Here is an 18,491-nt window from a genome sequence, read left to right on the forward strand (position 1 = left end):
GAGAAGAGAAGAGAATCCAGGATTCCTGATTTCTAGTCCCAAGTTTTAACCATTATAAAATATTGCCTCTCTACACTGATACAGAGTTCCAGTCGTTTAAAAAAGAAAAGCGTTCCAAACAAGTGGGGGGGAAAAAGAGTGAAGAATCCGTTAACTAAATAGGGGTGATTAAAGTAAATAAAAAAAACAATTATCATATCAAAATAAAAGACAAGAAAGATGATTAAATGAGGCTTCTAAAGACCTGCGAGAAACTCATGGAAGAGTAATATGCATTTACCTGGTTTTTATTCTTTCATTTTTATCCACTACCATCTAATAATTGAAAAAAAAATCACAGGCAATTTAAACTATTTTAATTTTTTTTTCAAGGCCACTAGACAAAAGAAACTATTTATTGCCTGAGGGGATTTTTTTTTCTAAAATGAAGGCTTAATCTTTCATGTTTTTTTTTTTAAGCAAAGGCTTTTAAAAATAATTTCTAACAATGCTGTAGGGAGAGACTTCCATGGGTATGCAAAATTGAAAATATAAATTTACAATTATAAAAAAATTAATAGTTTTGGGGATTGCATTGTCTCTGTCCTTTCTGGATTAATATTGTCTGAAGCTTAAGAGAAAGTATTTAGAAAGAGAGAGAATACTTTAAAGTGTTCAGCGCAGGGAAGGGAATGACTGTCCATAGATTGGAGTCAAAGCCATTTAGGAGTTGTACTGGGCTGTGTTCACAGTAAAATGCAGAGTTTTGTTTTGAAATATATAATTGGCTGAACTTTGAAAGGGGTGTTTCATATAGATTCACCAGTTAGTATGAGAGGGCCCAGTCCTGCAAGATGCTGATCACCTTTCAAGTCCTATTAAGTCTCCTTGGGGGCCAGCCGCAAAATGTGGCATCCTCAAATATCAGGCAAGATTTTGGTTTGGGGTCATCTCTATGCCTGTGTCCCCATGAGGTGCTGAGTTGATCCAAGTGTGTCTGAGCACGTGCAGAACTCAGTGCAAGTCCAGGGCGCTCAGAACCTCATAGGACCAGGTAGGGTGACCAGACAGCAAATGTGAAAAATCGGGACAGGGAGTGTGTGTGTGGGGGGGTGGGGGGTAATAGGAGCCTATATAAGAAAAAGACCCAAAAATTGGGACTGTCCCTATAAAATCGGGACATCTGGTCACCCTAGGACCAGGTCTAAAGAGGAGCCCTAATTGAAACACCCATCTTTTGAGGATGCCAGATTTTATTGGTAGCTCCAATTTCTGGATGGAACCAAAATCCTGGATCTGAGCATGAAATGAAATTTGAAGGAATAGGGGATAAATCTGGTTTTGAATTTTTGTGGTGTTGGACTATTATTAATAGTCTAGTTCAGAAAAGTATTTATGTACATACCTGTTCAGGACAGCACTTTGACATCAATGGGACTTTAAGCAGATATTTAAGTTAAGCTGTCCTGAATACGGGAGCTTTCCTGAATCAGGGCCTATTAATTTAATGTATTATCTAGAAAGACAGAAACATTTCTTCCTATGCTTACTCTGGGCTTTGTAATCGGACAGTATAATTTACTCCCACGAAACCCAACAAACTGGAGCATTCGATTAAAAGAAAACTAGACCCAAAGTACCCCCATTCCTCTGGAAAAAACCTCCAATACTGAAAGGCAGAGTCAAAAGTTTTCTGCCGATCTATTTCAAGTTTTAATGGAAATACTTTGTGCTACTATGAAAGGCTTTAGGGAACTAAATGTATTTTTCATAGAACAGAGAAGAATCCATGAAGATATTGTTCAGGTTTACAAAATATGTAATAGGGTGAAGAATGTGGAACCAGATAAGAAAGGTTAAATTGAAGGACATTTTAACAATGATTGGTTAGTTGTGGAGTGCATATGGGCATAAAGAGACTATTAAATATGCACTCAGTGCCACAGTAAGCTTTCAAATGTTGAAAATGGTTTTCCTGTGGCTAACAACTCCAGCTAAGATTTTGAAAAGGGATTTGTGATTTGGGGGTGCTTAACTTGTGGGGTTGGGTGTTCAGCCCTTGTTGAGAATCATCAAGGTGTCACCCAAAATCATGCGTCATTTCTGAAAATCATGGTCTCTGCCACTAGGGGGCCACTACTCCCCTACATACTGTGGTGCCCCCTAGGAGGTATTTACTCATCCCAGCTGAAACATCTGCTTCAGCACATCCCATTCACAGTCATCATCTGAAAACACCTATTTTCCCAGGAGAATTTGCAAGTTTAACAGTTAGGCCCTTTGCTTTTCAGTGATGGTACAAGTTTTGTTTTCTTGGCACTAGCACTCTTTAGTATTTAGTTTTATTGAGTATTTGGGATGTTTGCATAATACAAACAGCGTCCATACAGTACCCTCAGCTTTATACGTGAAATTACAGTGAAATAAAAGGCCACATCCGGCTCCTTCCAAAGCTTCCCCAGGTTTCCTAGGGAAGTCTCTGGGCCAGGTGCTCAGCCAGTATAAAACACAACTGAAGCCAGTAGAGCTATGCTGATACACACTAGCTGAGAAGTGTCCAAACTTCACCTCCTTCCTGGGTGGAGTAATTACTCTGACGCTTAATTCAGGGCTTTAGCATCTGACTCAATAGAGGAGCCCTGCAATCCTATATAAGGTCTTAGCTTTCCACGCTTTTCAAGGGAAGTAGAGAAGAGTTAAGATATTTCTTGCCAGATCAGAGAAACTGGAAGGAATCAAAAGATGAAATTTTATCTCAAAATGCAAAATCAATAAAACGTTGGGAAATATAATCTAAAACACTGGCATATGACATGGAGAGAGAGATAAATGGGAAGAGATGCTCACCACAGATGCTAACATATAATTGGATAGCTATGTACGTATAAGATTTTACAATGTGATATGTTGATCAATATATCCTGCATTATATGAAGCACAAGCACAACTACATAGGTTAGCATATCTTCCTCTAGCACTGAATTAAATACATTTGCAACACTGCACGCTGTGGTGGGTGCCCCAGTTCAATGAAGGCATAATCACATTGGAGGGGGTCCAGGAAAAGGTGATAAAGATGATTAAGATCTAGTAGAAGCCTGGATATATTCAAACATTTGAAGCTAGTCTTCCCAACACAGCAGAAACCATGCAGTAGTGAACAATCCTTTGGTAGCAATATGGGCTAGATGGCCAAATAGGCCTTCCCTAACTTTTAAAATACTCTGATTGTGGGGGAAAGAATTATTTAGAGTGGCTAGTGGAAAAGTGGGATGCAAGCAAATAATTCGTCTGGACACCAGAAAATATTTTCTAACAATAAGGTTAATTAGGCTATTAAATAATATTGGAAGGGAAGTTCAAATATTCCCATCTCTGGAGTTATTCAGGTTAAGCAACACTTGGAAATGCCCTTTAGAACAATCCTATGTTGGCAGCAGTTGGACTAGTTGATCTGAGGAGTCTTTTTCATCTCCAAAAATCTATAGTGTGTAGAATCCTCAAGACAGCTGTTTGTACCACAGACCTCATGGAGAGTCATTATAGAATTAAGGTTGCCTCTGCAAACTTAATTTAGTCCCTTTGTACATATGCATGATAATACAGTCTTTATTATATTATCACACTATTTTTTCCAGAGGACCCCGTCTCATTCAGTGCACAGGATGAATGATGCTCACTGAATGAGCAGCTATTCAATATTTTGTTTTCTCCTCATTGTTCAGTGCATGGCCTCATTCCTTATTTACTGCACACTATTCAAACCCTGCTCTAAATTCAGAACTATTCATTTCCTCATTGACTTTCCTACGGCACTCATCTGGATAGTATCTGAGTGCTTCACAAACATTAATTAATTTAGGTTCACAAAACCCCTGTTGAAGGGTGGTATTATCCCCATTTTACAGATGGGGAACTGATGTGCAGAGAAACTAATGTCAAAAGTATCCATTAATTGTGGGTGCTTATTTGAGATACCTATGGCATGATTTTTCAGAGCACTTAGCATTAGATAACATTTTCTCTTTTTAAAGCACAGATCCTATTGACTTCAGTTGCAGCGGTGAGTGCTAAGCACTTGTGCAAGTCAGACTCCAGGGTCTCAAGCTGAGCACCCAGAACATGATGAAAATACAAATAGTGACCTCCTGTGAAAAGTTTGGTTAAGTGACTTGCCCAGCATCACGTAGTTTGGCAGGGCAGGGATAGAATCCAGTTCTCCAGGGCAGCATTCAACTGCCCTAACCATGAGACTGTCCTTCCTCTTCATGCAGTCCCCTGCCTCATGCACTACACAACTTCCAAGTTCTGCAACAAATAAGGCAAGGGTCCTCAGTATAGAATTTCCTAGCTTTTGAGTGCTTGACTTTGCAACCTTAATGTTCTTTTAACATAGTGTTTTGTTCGTTAATTCCTAGGTTTTTAAAAGAGCAAACTGGAAAACAAACGAACAGGAAATTGCATCACGTGGCATCATACAGATGCCCACATGGGCCATCAGCAGGGTTGGAACCTTTAGATACACGACAGAGATGTCTGCCAATTGCGCTAACAGAGTTTCTGACAGCAGTGTGAGACACACACTTTGCCAGTGGATTTCACAGATTTGATGACAGCAGAAAGAATAGTGAGACTCAGGAATCTTGGGTGCCATGCCAGGAGGAGTGTGTGTTCCAGGAGTCATCACAGACCCTTCTGTCAGTTCCCCTAAGCTTGACTCCTTCTTTCCCATCCCCTCTAACTTGTCTCTGTCCCAGTCTTGTGTCTTCACACCCCTTGGCTCCTCATCCCAGTCCCAGGCCCATTCTCCTTGCCTACCCAGTCTCATCTCAGACCCAGTCTTCCCCTCTAAGGTCCCCATTCGAGTCCCAGTCTCCCTCCCCTTCCAGTATCTCTCCTTCCCCACTCCCAGTTCCCTTGCCCAGCCAGTATAAGTTCTTTCCCACTCCAACTCCTTGTCCAATCTCTCTCTGCCTTCCCCACAGCATCAAGCTCCCTTGCCCTCTTCCCCCCCCATTCCCTCTGGCCTCCCCACTCCCCGGTCTCTGTCTCAGTCTCCCCTGTGTCAGGCTCCTTGTCCCAGTCTCTTTATCCAGCTGGTCCCTGTTGTCCCCCTCACCTTAGGTCCTGGGCAGATGTGTCTACTCACCTCCATGCATTCCCAGTCCCAGTTTCCTTGCTCAATCAGTCCCAGTCTCCCCCCCAGACTTCAAGTCATGGTTTCTCTCTCCTTCCCCACACTCCCAGTTTCACCAGCCTCCTTGTCCCAATCTATGCCTCCCCTTCCCCCAGTCTAGCGCCTGCCTCCTCTTCATTTGAGTGAGGCACCTTCCTCCTCCACTCTGCCTGGGCTCCAGCAGGGGTGTCATCGAGAGCACTGGAGAGACAGACTTTCTGCTGTCAATTCTGATGCCCAGCCCCATCCCTGGCTGGGGAGTAATTCAAGGGAAAGTCTTTCTAAGACCCTTGGTTGGATCCTGCTCAGTTGTTTTGTGGGAATGGTACATATGCAGACTGATGAGCACTAGGAGCTGTGTGGGGATGGAGTATGCTCAGGGAGGATGGAATCTTCAGAGATTTTAGCTGCTATGCACTAAGGGTCTGTCTGTACTTATGCTGGAGATGTAATTTACAGCTAGAGTAGACACAAGTGCATTAGCTTTGATCAAGTGCAGAAGTGTAGCCAGCATAGACAGCAGGAGGGGTTAGCTTCCGTGAGTACAATCCCGCCTTAAAATAAATAAAATTAAAACAAACAAATAATTGGAGATATATCTATCTCCTAGAACTGGAGGGGACCCTGAAAGGTCATTGAGTCCAGCCCCCTGCTTTCACTAGCAGGACCAAGTAATGATTTTTGCCCCAGATCCCTAAGTGGCCCCCTCAAGGATTGAACTCACAATCCTGGGTTTAGCAGGCCAATGCTCAAACCACTGAGCTATCCCTCCCACCTTGAATCTTAGGTGCTTACTTGGGTGGCTAGTCCATCCCCCCGCCGTGCCACCATGACTACACTTCTATTTTTAGTGCACTAGCTTAAGTAAGGCTAGCGTGCATACTTCTATCTGAGCTATACCTCCAGCTCAAGTGATTAAACATAACCTAACAAGTCTCTACTGGGCATGTCAGAACTGCGGTTTTTTGAATACTTAAACTTGACCAAATTTGGGCAGATTTCCAGAGAAACAGAAAAAGACAAATCTCTGACACAAAGGCCTTGCCCCTGACAAATTTCGAGCCCCCACTCCAAAGCCTGGTGTTCTAGAGCTTCCCAAAGTAAAGGTTGCACATTTATTTATTTATTTTTAACATTGCAAAACGAAGTATTTCCCCCTAGCTTTATCCTTGGAAATGGCTGCACCACTGTGTCTGAAACATTCCTAACACATTCAGCCTGAGGCAGACACCAGGTATGGAAAAATTCAGTCCAATAGTCCGGTAAAAAGGTAAAAGCCACTGAAAACAGAGTCTTACAATGGAAGTGTTAATAATAATAGGTGGTATTACAATCTCTGCCTATAACATATGTCAAAGATTGCCTCCCTTGCGGTTGAGCTCAAACCTTCTGCCACAGATTATTTTATCGTGAGGGATGAATATACTTAGAAACAAGATTAAACACAAATGTTCTTTAGTGGCATCTAAAATGATATGAATGTTTTTAGAACGGCCATAAACACACTTCATGGTGCAAATTACTACACCCTGAAGACTTTATATAAAGATAAGGAGGCAGATTCTCAGCTCAGTTACACCAGTGTAAATAACTCTACCCTCCACTGGCTTTGGAGATGAGGAGGAGTTATTGTATACTGGATTTACACCAGTGTAATGGAGATCAGAATCCGGCAAGATTTTCACTATGCATCTGGTCTTACTTCCATAATTGCCTCTCAGTTACCAGCAGGAGCAATCTCTGAAGGCACCATAGGAAGAAAAAAAAAGGCAAGACAAAAAAAAAGAAAAGAAAAGAGGGAACAAATTCAGTTTGTCTTTTTTTCTAGCATGAGAGAACTTGGCTCATGTTCTGGATTCTTTTTGAAAAGTTAAATCTCACTGAGCTCCTCGTGCAACTAGAGTTTTCTTGTGCCTGCTGGGTGTTGTAAGACTGCAACATGCCCCCTAACCCTGCAGTGAGCTTGGCACAGCAGACCCTTGTGCCCACATGGAACAACTCGCAAAATCCAGCCTTTAGTTAGCTGCTTAAACACACTTTTAATTAAAAAAAATTCTACTCAAAAAAACAAAAACCAAGAAAAACTCCTCCACGCTTTTCATGTGCAAGTTGGTTGGTTTTGGAGGTAGCAAAGAGGATCACCATTCTGAGGCTCTCCTGCCAGTCTACTCTTACTGCAGAATCTGAATGGAAAGTAATCTACTCTTACCGGGACTTGTGAGGGCTCCCAGCGCACCAGTCGTTGTGGAGAGAGGATTTGCATTGGTGGTGGTAGCTGAGGTTTGGGCGGCGGCTGCTGCGGCTGCTAAGGTTGCCAAATTCTGTAACTGTAAAGCATTCATGCCTGCGCAGAGAACAAAATGCAGCTTCAGCAACAGGATTAACTAAGAGATTCCCAATTTTATTTTAAAGGAATATAAGATTTGTAAAGGTTGCCAGATTGATAGTCTTACGAGTGATTTAAATCCTCCTTTCATTCCCAGAACAGTTACAGCATGGGCAGTATAAGCTGCCCCCCACTGGCCCCAGCCAATGTGCCTCATATCTGTCTTACAGGTGAGAGGGTGGATGGTTTTGTTGTTACAGCACAGGCTTACAACTCAGGAAATTTGAGTTCAGTTCCCACCTCTGTCAAAGAGTTGTGATGTGATAAGTCACTTAATCTCTCTATGTGATAATAATACTTCCTGACCTCACGCAGGTGGAGAGACGGTAAATTAATTATTGCTTGAGAGGTACTCGGATCCTATCAAGTTCAGTCCTCAGGTCCCCTCTTCGCTTCTCTACTTAAACTACCGTACAGTAACAGCCAATTGTGAGAGCAATTTTTGCCTGAAATTCCTTCTGTCTATTTGGAACTGAATTGAGACCATCAAATTCAGCACGGAACAGCTATCAGACAGTAATGATTTTCAGTCACTATCATTTGGGGCCAGATTTGAACTGGGGACCTCTAGGCAGAATGTTCTGTATCATGTAAGCCATCCAGATTCTCAAAATCACTTGTTAGTTAGTTTATTCAGTACTTTACGAGATGTAGTGAAGGATACATCTACATTTCAGAATGAGGTAAAGACCTTCAAGAGAGGGGTAATTTTAAAAAGCATTGCATTTAATTTAGATAAATATGAAATGGAACATCTGTTGCAGACAAATACTAAACAACACTCATACAAAATGGAAGGAGAATGATTAAAGAACAACAATGTGACAAAGAACCTGAAATCTCAATGTGATGCAGCTGCTCAAAGATGAAAATGGTGTACAGAGTGTATATATATATATATATGGGCATCACAGTTATATACATAGGCATAATTTGTAGGACAAAGAATGAAATAACGCCTCTTTCCCCCACCTTGGTTTGGCCACATGTGGGTGTTCTGCATATGCCGTATGAAAAGGACATTGATAAATTAGAGGAAATCCAGAGAAGAATGTCAAAGTAATTAAGCTATGACCATATGAGCAGGAGAACTTAATATGAACTTGGAGAAAATGAGAAGAGGGGATATCATAACACTCTACAAGTATTTGAGAGCTAATAAAATAAAAGAGCAGAAGGGATATTTTACAGAGACTGAGAGCACATGGCATAATAAAGAGCAGCAATAGCTTGAAACTAACACATGACAGAATTAGGTTAGACATTAGAAACCAGACTTGTAGAAATGCTCAGCACTCAGAAGTTTCCATTGTTCTGCCGTGAGAGCCTCTAAATGCTGAGAACTTCTGAAAATCTGGTCACTTTATTGAGGTGTCTAATTGAGAATGGAGCTCTTCTGAAAATCGGCCCCAGTTGTGGGTGTCAAGCACTTTTCAATAATGACTACCCAAAAAAAGAAAGAAGTAGGTGATGGATGATCTTACTAGTAATGAGGCTGAAGAACCATCACTTAGAGGAATCTGGGATCAACATCATACATTTTGAGGGACTAACAGAGGAAAACCTCTCTCATGACTTCTCATAGAATTTGAGAACTATATAAACCATAAGGTTTTTCTCAATCTCTGTCACCTATAATAGTTTACAAGGCACAATAAAACACATAACTACTTTAATTACAAGGTACTAATAACCAAGGTAATTAGGTGTAACTACTGTATCCTGTAATCACAGGTCCTCATTGAGTTTGCTCATCTTTTAAGATAGAGCTTTATCATGATTATACATAGCACTCATCACATTCAAAGTGTTTTACAAAAATACTTTAAAAACTCTGCAGTTTAATTACATGGAAACTTTACAATTACCAAAGAATTAGGGACAGGCAAACCTGTCTGAAAAAAATAAACAGCCTGAAACACAGCTCTCGTCTTCAACCAAGTCTTCTTTTGAAATATGAAAGAATTTGGTGAACTTTTTGAAAAGGTTGAGCCTTGAACGTCTTCATTTCAGATGGGATAGGACAAGGAAATACTAAAGTATACCAAGACGGGGTTCCTTGTAGTGTTTCCTCAGAGGCTAAAACTAGGGAATAATGGAAACTTCTTATGAGAGATGGCTCTTGTGAGCTTTCCAACCCAAAGTGGTTTGGCTAGGTACTTTTCAATGCATAGGTTTGATTAAGTGAGGATGCTTGGGGAAGCTTCACATTTTTCTATGCTGATCCATGCCTTTAGGAGCTTGTCCATCACTAAATAATCTGAAATTTCTATGTATGTGTTTTTAGGACATTATCCATAGCTGAATACTTGCTCATCAGTTGTGGCAATGATAGTGAAGGGATGAATTGGGAGGTATGCTGTCTCTGCTGGAGGCAGGCGCAAGTCCTCTTGGAGAGCAAAGCCACTGCTTATAGTTTTTTACAGCCTGCAACAAACAAGTTGTGCTGTCTGGTATGGAGAGGGAAGTTGGCTATGGTCCCTCCTCCATCCTCTACAGTTTCTGATATTAGAGGCCCTCGTCTCCCAGCTCTCAGAAAGCACAAGGGTAAAGACTGTGCCTGGCCCTTATGCAGGAGCACAAAAGTAGGGGAGGAAAGAGAGAAAGAAACTTCTAGGATCCTCTTGCTCACATACTTGTGAACTCATATGGGCCACCCACAATCTGCCACTACATGAGGCTGGGTGTGTAAAGTACTTTCTACAATTCTGATTTACACAGAAAGCCTCCAGAGTAGTTCAGTCAGTGGCTCACCAAATTTAGAGACAGAGGAGACCTATTAGTTTACTGCATCCATCTCTTTGCAAGTGCGGGAAACATTTTGAGGGATGGGATGTGGGCTCAGGTTTCATTCTGGATTGCTCTTTGTTCCCAATGCGCCCTTCATAAAGTTTCAGGTCCACTAGAAGTCTACACAGCTCAACACCAAGACTCCAGCAAACAATCCAAATCTTCATGGAGGCCACCGTTAATGCCATTCTGTGGTCTGGCTGGTAGAAATACGCAATAAAGCAGCATGCCTGGGTTGTCTCTCTCCTCACTGGACAGTCCGCCGATCAGGAGGAGGTTGCAGTTGAGTTATATTTTCTGTGTGGTGATGCTTCCTCGTGGCACTTTTAAACAGTTCACAATTTAGACTGGCAAATAGTGGTGAACAAAGATGCACACAGCCATGCTGAAAAGAATTTTAGGAGATAGCTTCTGACTAGTGGAATCTCACCAATTTCCCCAACATGCACACAGATGTCTCTAAACCTCGTTTTGTAAGCAAAAAGAATTGGAGACAATTGCTTTCTATTTCGTGGCCAATGAAGAGCTACATGGGTGAAGGGCTATGGGAACGGAGAGACAGCATGTATGCAGTGCTTGAGGAAAACAAAACACAAAGGATTAGAGACGAGACTAAGCAGCAGCACCAAAAGCAACAGCTCGCCTTAGTCTGAGGAGCCAGTCTAGCACCCAGGTGGAGGCAAATGAATGCCCACCTCTCTCCATCTCACAAAATCTTTTTATAGCACAAAGAAGCAGGTAGACTAGCTTCCTGTGGAAGCAAAGGGAGATCTCCTCCACTAATAGAAGATTTTTCAAACCCAAAAGAATGTTAAGAAGCAAGAAACATACATCAAAGAAGTCCTCTCCCCACCCTGCATGTATCACTGGAAAAGTGACTACAACACACTGGCAGCTCTTCAGATCTTATGTGGTGTCAGCTATGGGGCCTCCAGAAAAGATCCGTTTGTTGTTGTCATAATGCATCAGAGAAGAAAACCAAATTATCGAACCGAGTGGAACTCAAGAATGAGAATGTTAATAACAGGCTGAGAACACACCCAGTGCCCAGGGTGCTGTAGAACTGATGAAATCAACAGGCGTATCTCCTCACTCCCATCCCAAAGGCTGTCCGCTAAAATACACAAATAATCTATCCTCATCGTTACTATATTCCACTTCCTCCAGATGTTTTATCATTGCTGCTGCTCCCTGGTCATTGGCTTTTTCCTTTATGTGAAATGTGTCATCATCACAGCTTGCTAGAACAAACTCAGAAGAGGGAACCAAGTACTGTTGATCAGCAGATCCGACAGCCGATTTGGTTACACAGTAGAAGTAGATTCCGGTTCAATTAACCTCTAGCCAATGTATAGTTTTGGGGACTATTCTGCTGCCTGGCACACTCTATCCTTTCCCATGGTGTCCGTTCCCGCAGTCCATGCTTTTCACATCACACAGGTTTTTCAAAACAGCCCCAGCCCCAAACGTAGAGAGAAAGTGATTCAATCCTTTTTATTTGAAACTGCTGCATACTCAGCAACTGTACCTCTCGCTGAAGAAATGCAAACCACTTATAGGCATGTAAACAAAAAAGAGTAAAATTCCACCTGCAGGGAGAGAACTCCTGGGTACGAAAGAACTCTTGATCTTCATGATGGAGAAAATGTTGGGAATTAAAGCAAAATGATTTATAAAGAGCTAGAACCACATTACAATTTGATTCAATTTTTAATAATGTGTATTTACCAAATGTGCCATCAGCCTGGCAAATAGTCAGAACTACAAGGAACACAACTTTCATTTTGTTACTTGGCAAATTAAAAAAAAACAATTAAATTATGTACAAAACAGATGCACAATATGCCTGCTTGAAACTTAAGATTTAAAAAAAAATTATTTATAAGGATAGGGGCATGAAAATTTAATTTAATGTTCACCTTAGGTAATTTCGTATCTTATTGTTCATGGCAATTACCATAAATCTACATATCAATAAGCAAGAACAGATGTCAGTTGTTACAAGTGCTTGCCAATCAGGCCTGTTAAAAAGTGACAGATGGATGGTTATAGAACATTCTCATAAGGCCTATTAGCACATTCGCAGGAAATTTTTGTAGTGCTGCACAGTCACAGATGCAGTTCTGTGAAAACACGGGTAAATTTGAGAGCATAAGATTTACATTTTACAACTTCTTGTGCTACCTCCAATGCAAACTTTCATGCAATAAGGCAATTTGCCTTGCTTTAGTCACCATAGTTTTTCTCCTTGTGATAAATGCAAGTGGTAAGGATCAGGGGCTTGTTTGTATAGGATGTAGCAGAATCATGGGCCATTTTTAAAAGCTTTTTATGCTTATTTAAGTTTTACATGCAAAGCATTTAGTAAGTATTACAATAATTGAGGATCACTTGCGTCTTCACCTTGAAGAATTTCCTGCTTAAATCCTTCCTTTCTGGAAAAACTTGCATTGGTTCACAGCCCAGCCCTGGTCATCTTAAAGAGGCCTGATTTTCAGAGGATGGATCCTGAGCACTTTCTGACCAGATCACTTTACAGTGTCTCAGCTTGGTCACCCCAATGCAGAGGCATCCCACAATCGGTAATATTGGCTAAATTATTTATTTACCTTTTTCCTTTTGTCTCGTTAGTTTCCCCAAACATTAAATCCTGACTGAAGTTTAAGAAACATGGACTAATGATCAAAGCAAGTACAGTTTATCATACCTGATCAAAAAGTAAGTTACTTGTTAACACTGATGTTATCAGACACTCCAGATTTTTATTTTTAAAAGCTGAATCAGATTTTCCAAGGAATATTTTTGTTTTCATATTATCCAGCTGAATCAATATAACCCCTTTTGTGTGTGTGTGTGTATCTTGCATATGCACATGTATACATACCTATCTAATATCTATATGCATATATCTATTTACATATATAACAAAAGATTTGAAATTAATTGTATTGATAATGGAAAACCTTCACGGGGAAAAAAATATTTTTTGACATCTCTTCTGAGTTATAATCCCCTGGCATTCTGTCACATAATGTAAAATCTTACATTATATCTTCAATGTACTTTTAAAACTAGTAGGTTAACTTAGCTCACCTAATGCAAATCAGATTTTTAAGGTCTGATCCAAAGTCTACTGAAGACAATGGAAAGATCCAAGTCATTTCACTTAGCTTTGCATCAGGCCGTCAATGCAACTTGAATACTTTTGAAGGAGGGAACTCTCTGGATTGAACAGTCATTAACTGTAGCTTGTATTTTTTTTATTAGACAATCAAATCATGTGATCTACTTCACCCATATTACTGACATTCCCCACAAACAATGAAAGTACAATCCATATACTGCAGCCTAATATTATGCATATAAGTAAAAGCAGTGCCTTTAAATTATTAAGCATTAGAGTAGTCAGTAGAAAAAAAGACTACAGTATGACCGAGAGTAGTGACATAAGTATGTGCATGTGTTATGTAAGAACAATAAAGCAGAGTTTGGCAAGACAATGACAGTTCCTGTAATCAAGACAGTGATGCTATTAAAAGAGCAAAAGGGATATTGACGACTCTTGTGATATTAAGTGTTTTCCTACTTTAATGGGCTTTAGACACATACTTAAATGCTCTGCAGAATTAGGTGCCCGATCTAAAGTCTACTTAAATTAATGGAAAGACATCCATTGATTTCAGTGGGCTTTAGATCCAGTGAAGCCAAAGAAAACACAGCCATTGACTTTAAAGGTGCAGGACCGAGCTAATTGAAATACTTTTGGGTGCTACATACGTGTACAGGTAAATTTAAGATCTGATCTGGCCACCATTGCTCACATTGAGTAGTACCTTCCTCCTCCCACTCAAATCAACACAAGGAGGAGGGCAAAAGATCTGATTCTAAATGAACATTTTTTCACTCAAAGAACTTGCAAAGTCTAACCATGGAGCTTGTCTGGTATCTTAGCTGACTAGGGTGACCAGATGTCCCAACTTTATAGGGACAATCCTGATTTTGGGGTCTTTTTCTTATATAAGCTCCTATTACCCCCCACCCCCATCCCAATTTTTCATATTTGTTCTCTGGTCACCCTATAGCTGACTGCTTCTAGATTTTCTTCCTCTTTAAGAAAAGCTAGTCCAGTATTAATACACAAGCTCCGTATCAGCAGGACATGAATATTATTATATTTATATGTGTAAAATGTATGGATAGGATGTAATTAAAATACATTTTGAAAAAAGGAACAAATCTAGCTCTTATGCTACATGAAGGTTGTGAGATCAATGGTCCAGCAATATTAACCCATCCATGTTGCACACACCTAGAATTTTTGATTCCTCTGTCTCTTTTAAACCTTAATAAATTACTCTTCATTATTAAAGTATACCATCAAACATAGTGGACGTGCAATGTAAATTGGTTAATGCTGCAGGAGAAACCTGAAATTTGGGAAAAATATACGACTTTTTAACTTTCAAACTTAATGATACGATTGTGCTAAGACTTTTGTCCTTTCATGGAGAGTTGTGGTATGGAGAGAAATTTAACATTGTGAATTTGACCTTGGACATTGAGATTTAAGAACCCTGCATTTCTGGAGAAGAAAAGGTAAACCCAGAAAAGCATTAAGTTCTGTTAATATGCACGTAAGACCACCTCTTTGTTAAAACATTTCAAGAGGCACATACAGTTCTTAAATTATTATCCAGTATATGGATCTATTAGAAATCTAGCCTTTGGCTGAGGAAGTACATTGTTCTAGTAAACATGACATGCCACTATGACCCCAGAAGATAATTTCCTTGGACTAAATGGCCTACTATGTATAACTGATTCATACATTGGATTGAGAGGCACCCTAGGGTTAATCTGAGGAAAATCCTTAACTTCAGTCCAGGTATGGTTCAGTTATTGGAGGTAAAACTAAACCTACAATAACTGTGAACAGACAATGGGAACTTACTTGGATACAAGTACAGTAGAGTATGCTATACAGAAAAATCTCCCTGAGTATTTTTTCCCCCGTGGGTCTCTCAATTTTTTCCATTCTGTAGAGCTAACCAAATATGAAACATTAAACACAATCCTTGAGCTCAAAGCCAGCTCCAAAAATGCCAACTGTGAAAATGTTGCTGAATGACTCCACTCTGTTTATCATATTAAGATATATTTTTTGATGAGAAAAATGCTAGATCATAAGTGTAACATAATAGAAACAGCAAGCACTGCCAGCAGGTCTGAGAAAGAGAAAATAATTCAGGGATATTGTCATCTGTAGGCCAATTTATATTGTCAGACAGCAGATTCACGTTAGTCTCTGATGCCACTGCAATAATGGCATAATGTAACGATTGAGCAGAGAATACCTATGGGGTATGGCCATATCATGCGGTATATCTATACTTGTTAAAAGTATTTCAAGACTCATTCAAAGGGAAGCCAGAAGAAGCTAAAGACTTGGATTATAAAAAGAGAGTATTAAAAACGTGACTAAAGACACATGAATATTTCAGCCATTGTTTTGTGATGGCAAAACAAGTCCAATTCCAATGCTACATTTCATTGATTCACTGAGTTCATGATTAAAATAAACTAGCATACTTTTTTTTTTTTAAATCAAGCAAGGGGGAAAAAAAGCTTTTTAACAGTTCCTCACGGCAGGCATAATGTGCATCTGTGGTCTGATTTACTGCACATGCTGCCTTCTCTAGCATCATGTTAAGTTAGGGTATCAGCATGGCAGGTCACACAGTGGGAGAGACCTTTTACTAATCACTACACATCGCTTACTACTGGCACACAGCTCATTACCAAGAAATCCTCCAACTAGCTGGCTTTCAAATATGCTTACACTTTGATTTTCTCTCTCTCTCTCTCTTTTTTCCTTCAGAACAAAGATTATACTTTTACATAAAAGCTTCTGTTGGGTAATTTTGTCAACTAGGGTTCTGAAGTCAAAAAGGCACCCAGTTAATTTCCCATGATTATAAAAAGAAGACTGCAAGCTTGTATCAATGGTAGGCCTGTAATCTTGGGTTTCATTAAGAAGGTCAGAACATTTTTATTTGTCACCTATTATTAAAATGTTTGAGGGCTGCCATTAATTTGATTTTCAGGCCACAGAAATCTCACTGGAAATTAAAATGTAATCCTGCTGTTGCTTTATTGCTACTTTTAGTAGGTAGGATATAGCTGCAGGAACTAAGAGCTCTCCTGCAATTTCCAAGTGGTTACTCTGGACAAATGGCAGGTGACTAATGCAAGACAAACTGTACAACCGAGGAGCAGTTAGTTTAATTTCAGTTTCTGAAAGACAGACTGAATCTGAATCATGAGTTGCCCCCTGCTCATACACACAACACATTTTATACACAAAGACTAATGTCGTGTGATCATTACAGAAAACAGAATTTAAGAGCCTAAGAAAATAAAATATAATTGGACAAAATGAAATGATTTTTAACTCACCAGCCATTTGCTGAATGCCGCTGAAGGCACCCAAGTTACTGGAGGAAGTTGCTTGCTGCAGAAGCTGCAAATTAATAATAAGACGATCATCGTCATCTAAGCGATGTTACAAAAAAGCAACAAGATTAAAACAAAATTATTCATCAAATTAAAGTTGGAATACTTATAGTTTCCTTTACTTTTATATAGTCTCTTGCTTCTGCCTATTGTTGGAATGAACATCCCCAGAGTTGATGCTGTAAATCCATATTAATGTCTAATCTCTATTAAGAAACACACAGACACTGGGGAAACTCAATAACATCGCTGCTTTAAAACAATTAATCAATTTACTCTTTTTAACAACCAGGTGTTAAATCTATTTAAACCAACATAGCGTGACTAATTATAACCCTCTGCAGTCTAGTAGTTACCATAACTCATCTCTGTCAATCATGGTCCATTCTCACCCAACCCCTTAAATTCAGGTTTCTTTCTTTATCATCCTTAGAACAAGGTACATCAAGTGCACAGATATTCATTAGTTCATAGGCTGGCACTTAGCTGATATAACAGTCAAGATTCACTATTAACCCTTGATACACTGGGTGTTTTTTTTTTAAAGACTGCCAGTTAAATGAATGTCTATGCAGATTTATAACCACCCCACCCCACATATACAATTGATTCATGCAATCTGCAGATACAGAGAAACAAATCTCTAGGCATGTGGGAATGTCCCAGTTGTCAATATGCCATATACTGTGACCATTCACAACTTCACAGCAGCAAAAGGCAGAGACCCCTGACCACTTGAACAATAAGAGAATCTCTGTTATCAGTCTATGATTTATGACACACTTAAGCTGTTCCAGATTCCCCCCAGTAGAGGGCAGCTGTACAATGCAAGGTAGCGAGCTAATTTTTCTCTCGTAGCTTTCAAAGAGTCAAAGAAAATGTCATTTTAAAAATGCCCAAACTCCCATCAAATCTACCTTCTATAAAGTAATATGAACCTTGCACATTTAGTACCAATAAAAGAGCATTTAATTTACAGACTTTCACTAGTTAATGTGATAGCCATTTTCAAATATATTAAAAGATTAACTTGAATGAGTACAGGGAATATTTCTATGTGAAACTGATATGCAGAGTAGAATTAAATTCAAAACATTGTGGATTCAAAGGACCGTTCACAAACACAGTTGAAGAAGGTTTTCAGATGTCTACCTGATCTCTGAAAGCTGAAGATTTTACTTTGATAAGAGAAAGCATCCAAAAAATGTATTCACATTTTTTAAAAAGCAGAATTTAATGTTCAGTGGAAACATCAGAATAAAGATGTATTTCCCAGCTGAAATAGAATTTAAATCTTCAGAAGACTGCAAGGCACTGAAATAACTTGAGACTTTCATTCAAAATCGCTGTTATTATTACAAAATGTTTTATAGAGTGCCATAAATTTACGTGGTGCTTTTAGGAATAAGTCACATTATCTGCCCCTAAGTTAAAATGTTGGGAGTTCCATTTTATCAGGGTTCACTATAATTAGCTTCCAGTGTGCTAAAATAGACCAGTTTAAGTCTAAATAGGTGGTCACTAAAACAACAAGGAGTCCGATGGCACCTTAAAGACTAACAGATTTATTTGGACATAAGCTTTCATGTGTAAAAAACCCACTTCTTCAGATGCATCACGTGGTCACTACATTTCACAAGAACTTAC

The 18,491-nt window shown here is 39.6% G+C and overlaps 1 protein-coding gene across 29 annotated transcripts in view; it reads right to left on the reverse strand.

The window, feature by feature from the left end:
- CELF2 (CUGBP Elav-like family member 2) overlaps positions 1–18,491 on the reverse strand; it is a 440,299-nt gene that overhangs the window by 38,228 nt on the left and 383,580 nt on the right. For 15 of the 29 annotated variants that reach the window (XM_039519472.1, XM_039519478.1, XM_039519480.1 and 12 more), the window contains 3 exons: positions 16,788–16,851; positions 7,365–7,499; positions 4,156–4,287 (listed from right to left, as the gene is read on the reverse strand). In XM_039519472.1, coding sequence (XP_039375406.1) covers positions 4,156–4,287; positions 7,365–7,499; positions 16,788–16,851 — 331 coding nt within the window. The remainder of the gene's footprint in view (positions 1–4,155; positions 4,288–7,364; positions 7,500–16,787; positions 16,852–18,491) is intronic. The other 14 variants (XM_039519496.1, XM_039519494.1, XM_039519495.1 and 11 more) reach the window with 2 other exon arrangements.

The sequence above is a fragment of the Mauremys reevesii genome, linkage group 1 (assembly GCF_016161935.1).
Source record: "Mauremys reevesii isolate NIE-2019 linkage group 1, ASM1616193v1, whole genome shotgun sequence".
Taxonomy (NCBI): domain Eukaryota; kingdom Metazoa; phylum Chordata; order Testudines; family Geoemydidae; genus Mauremys; species Mauremys reevesii.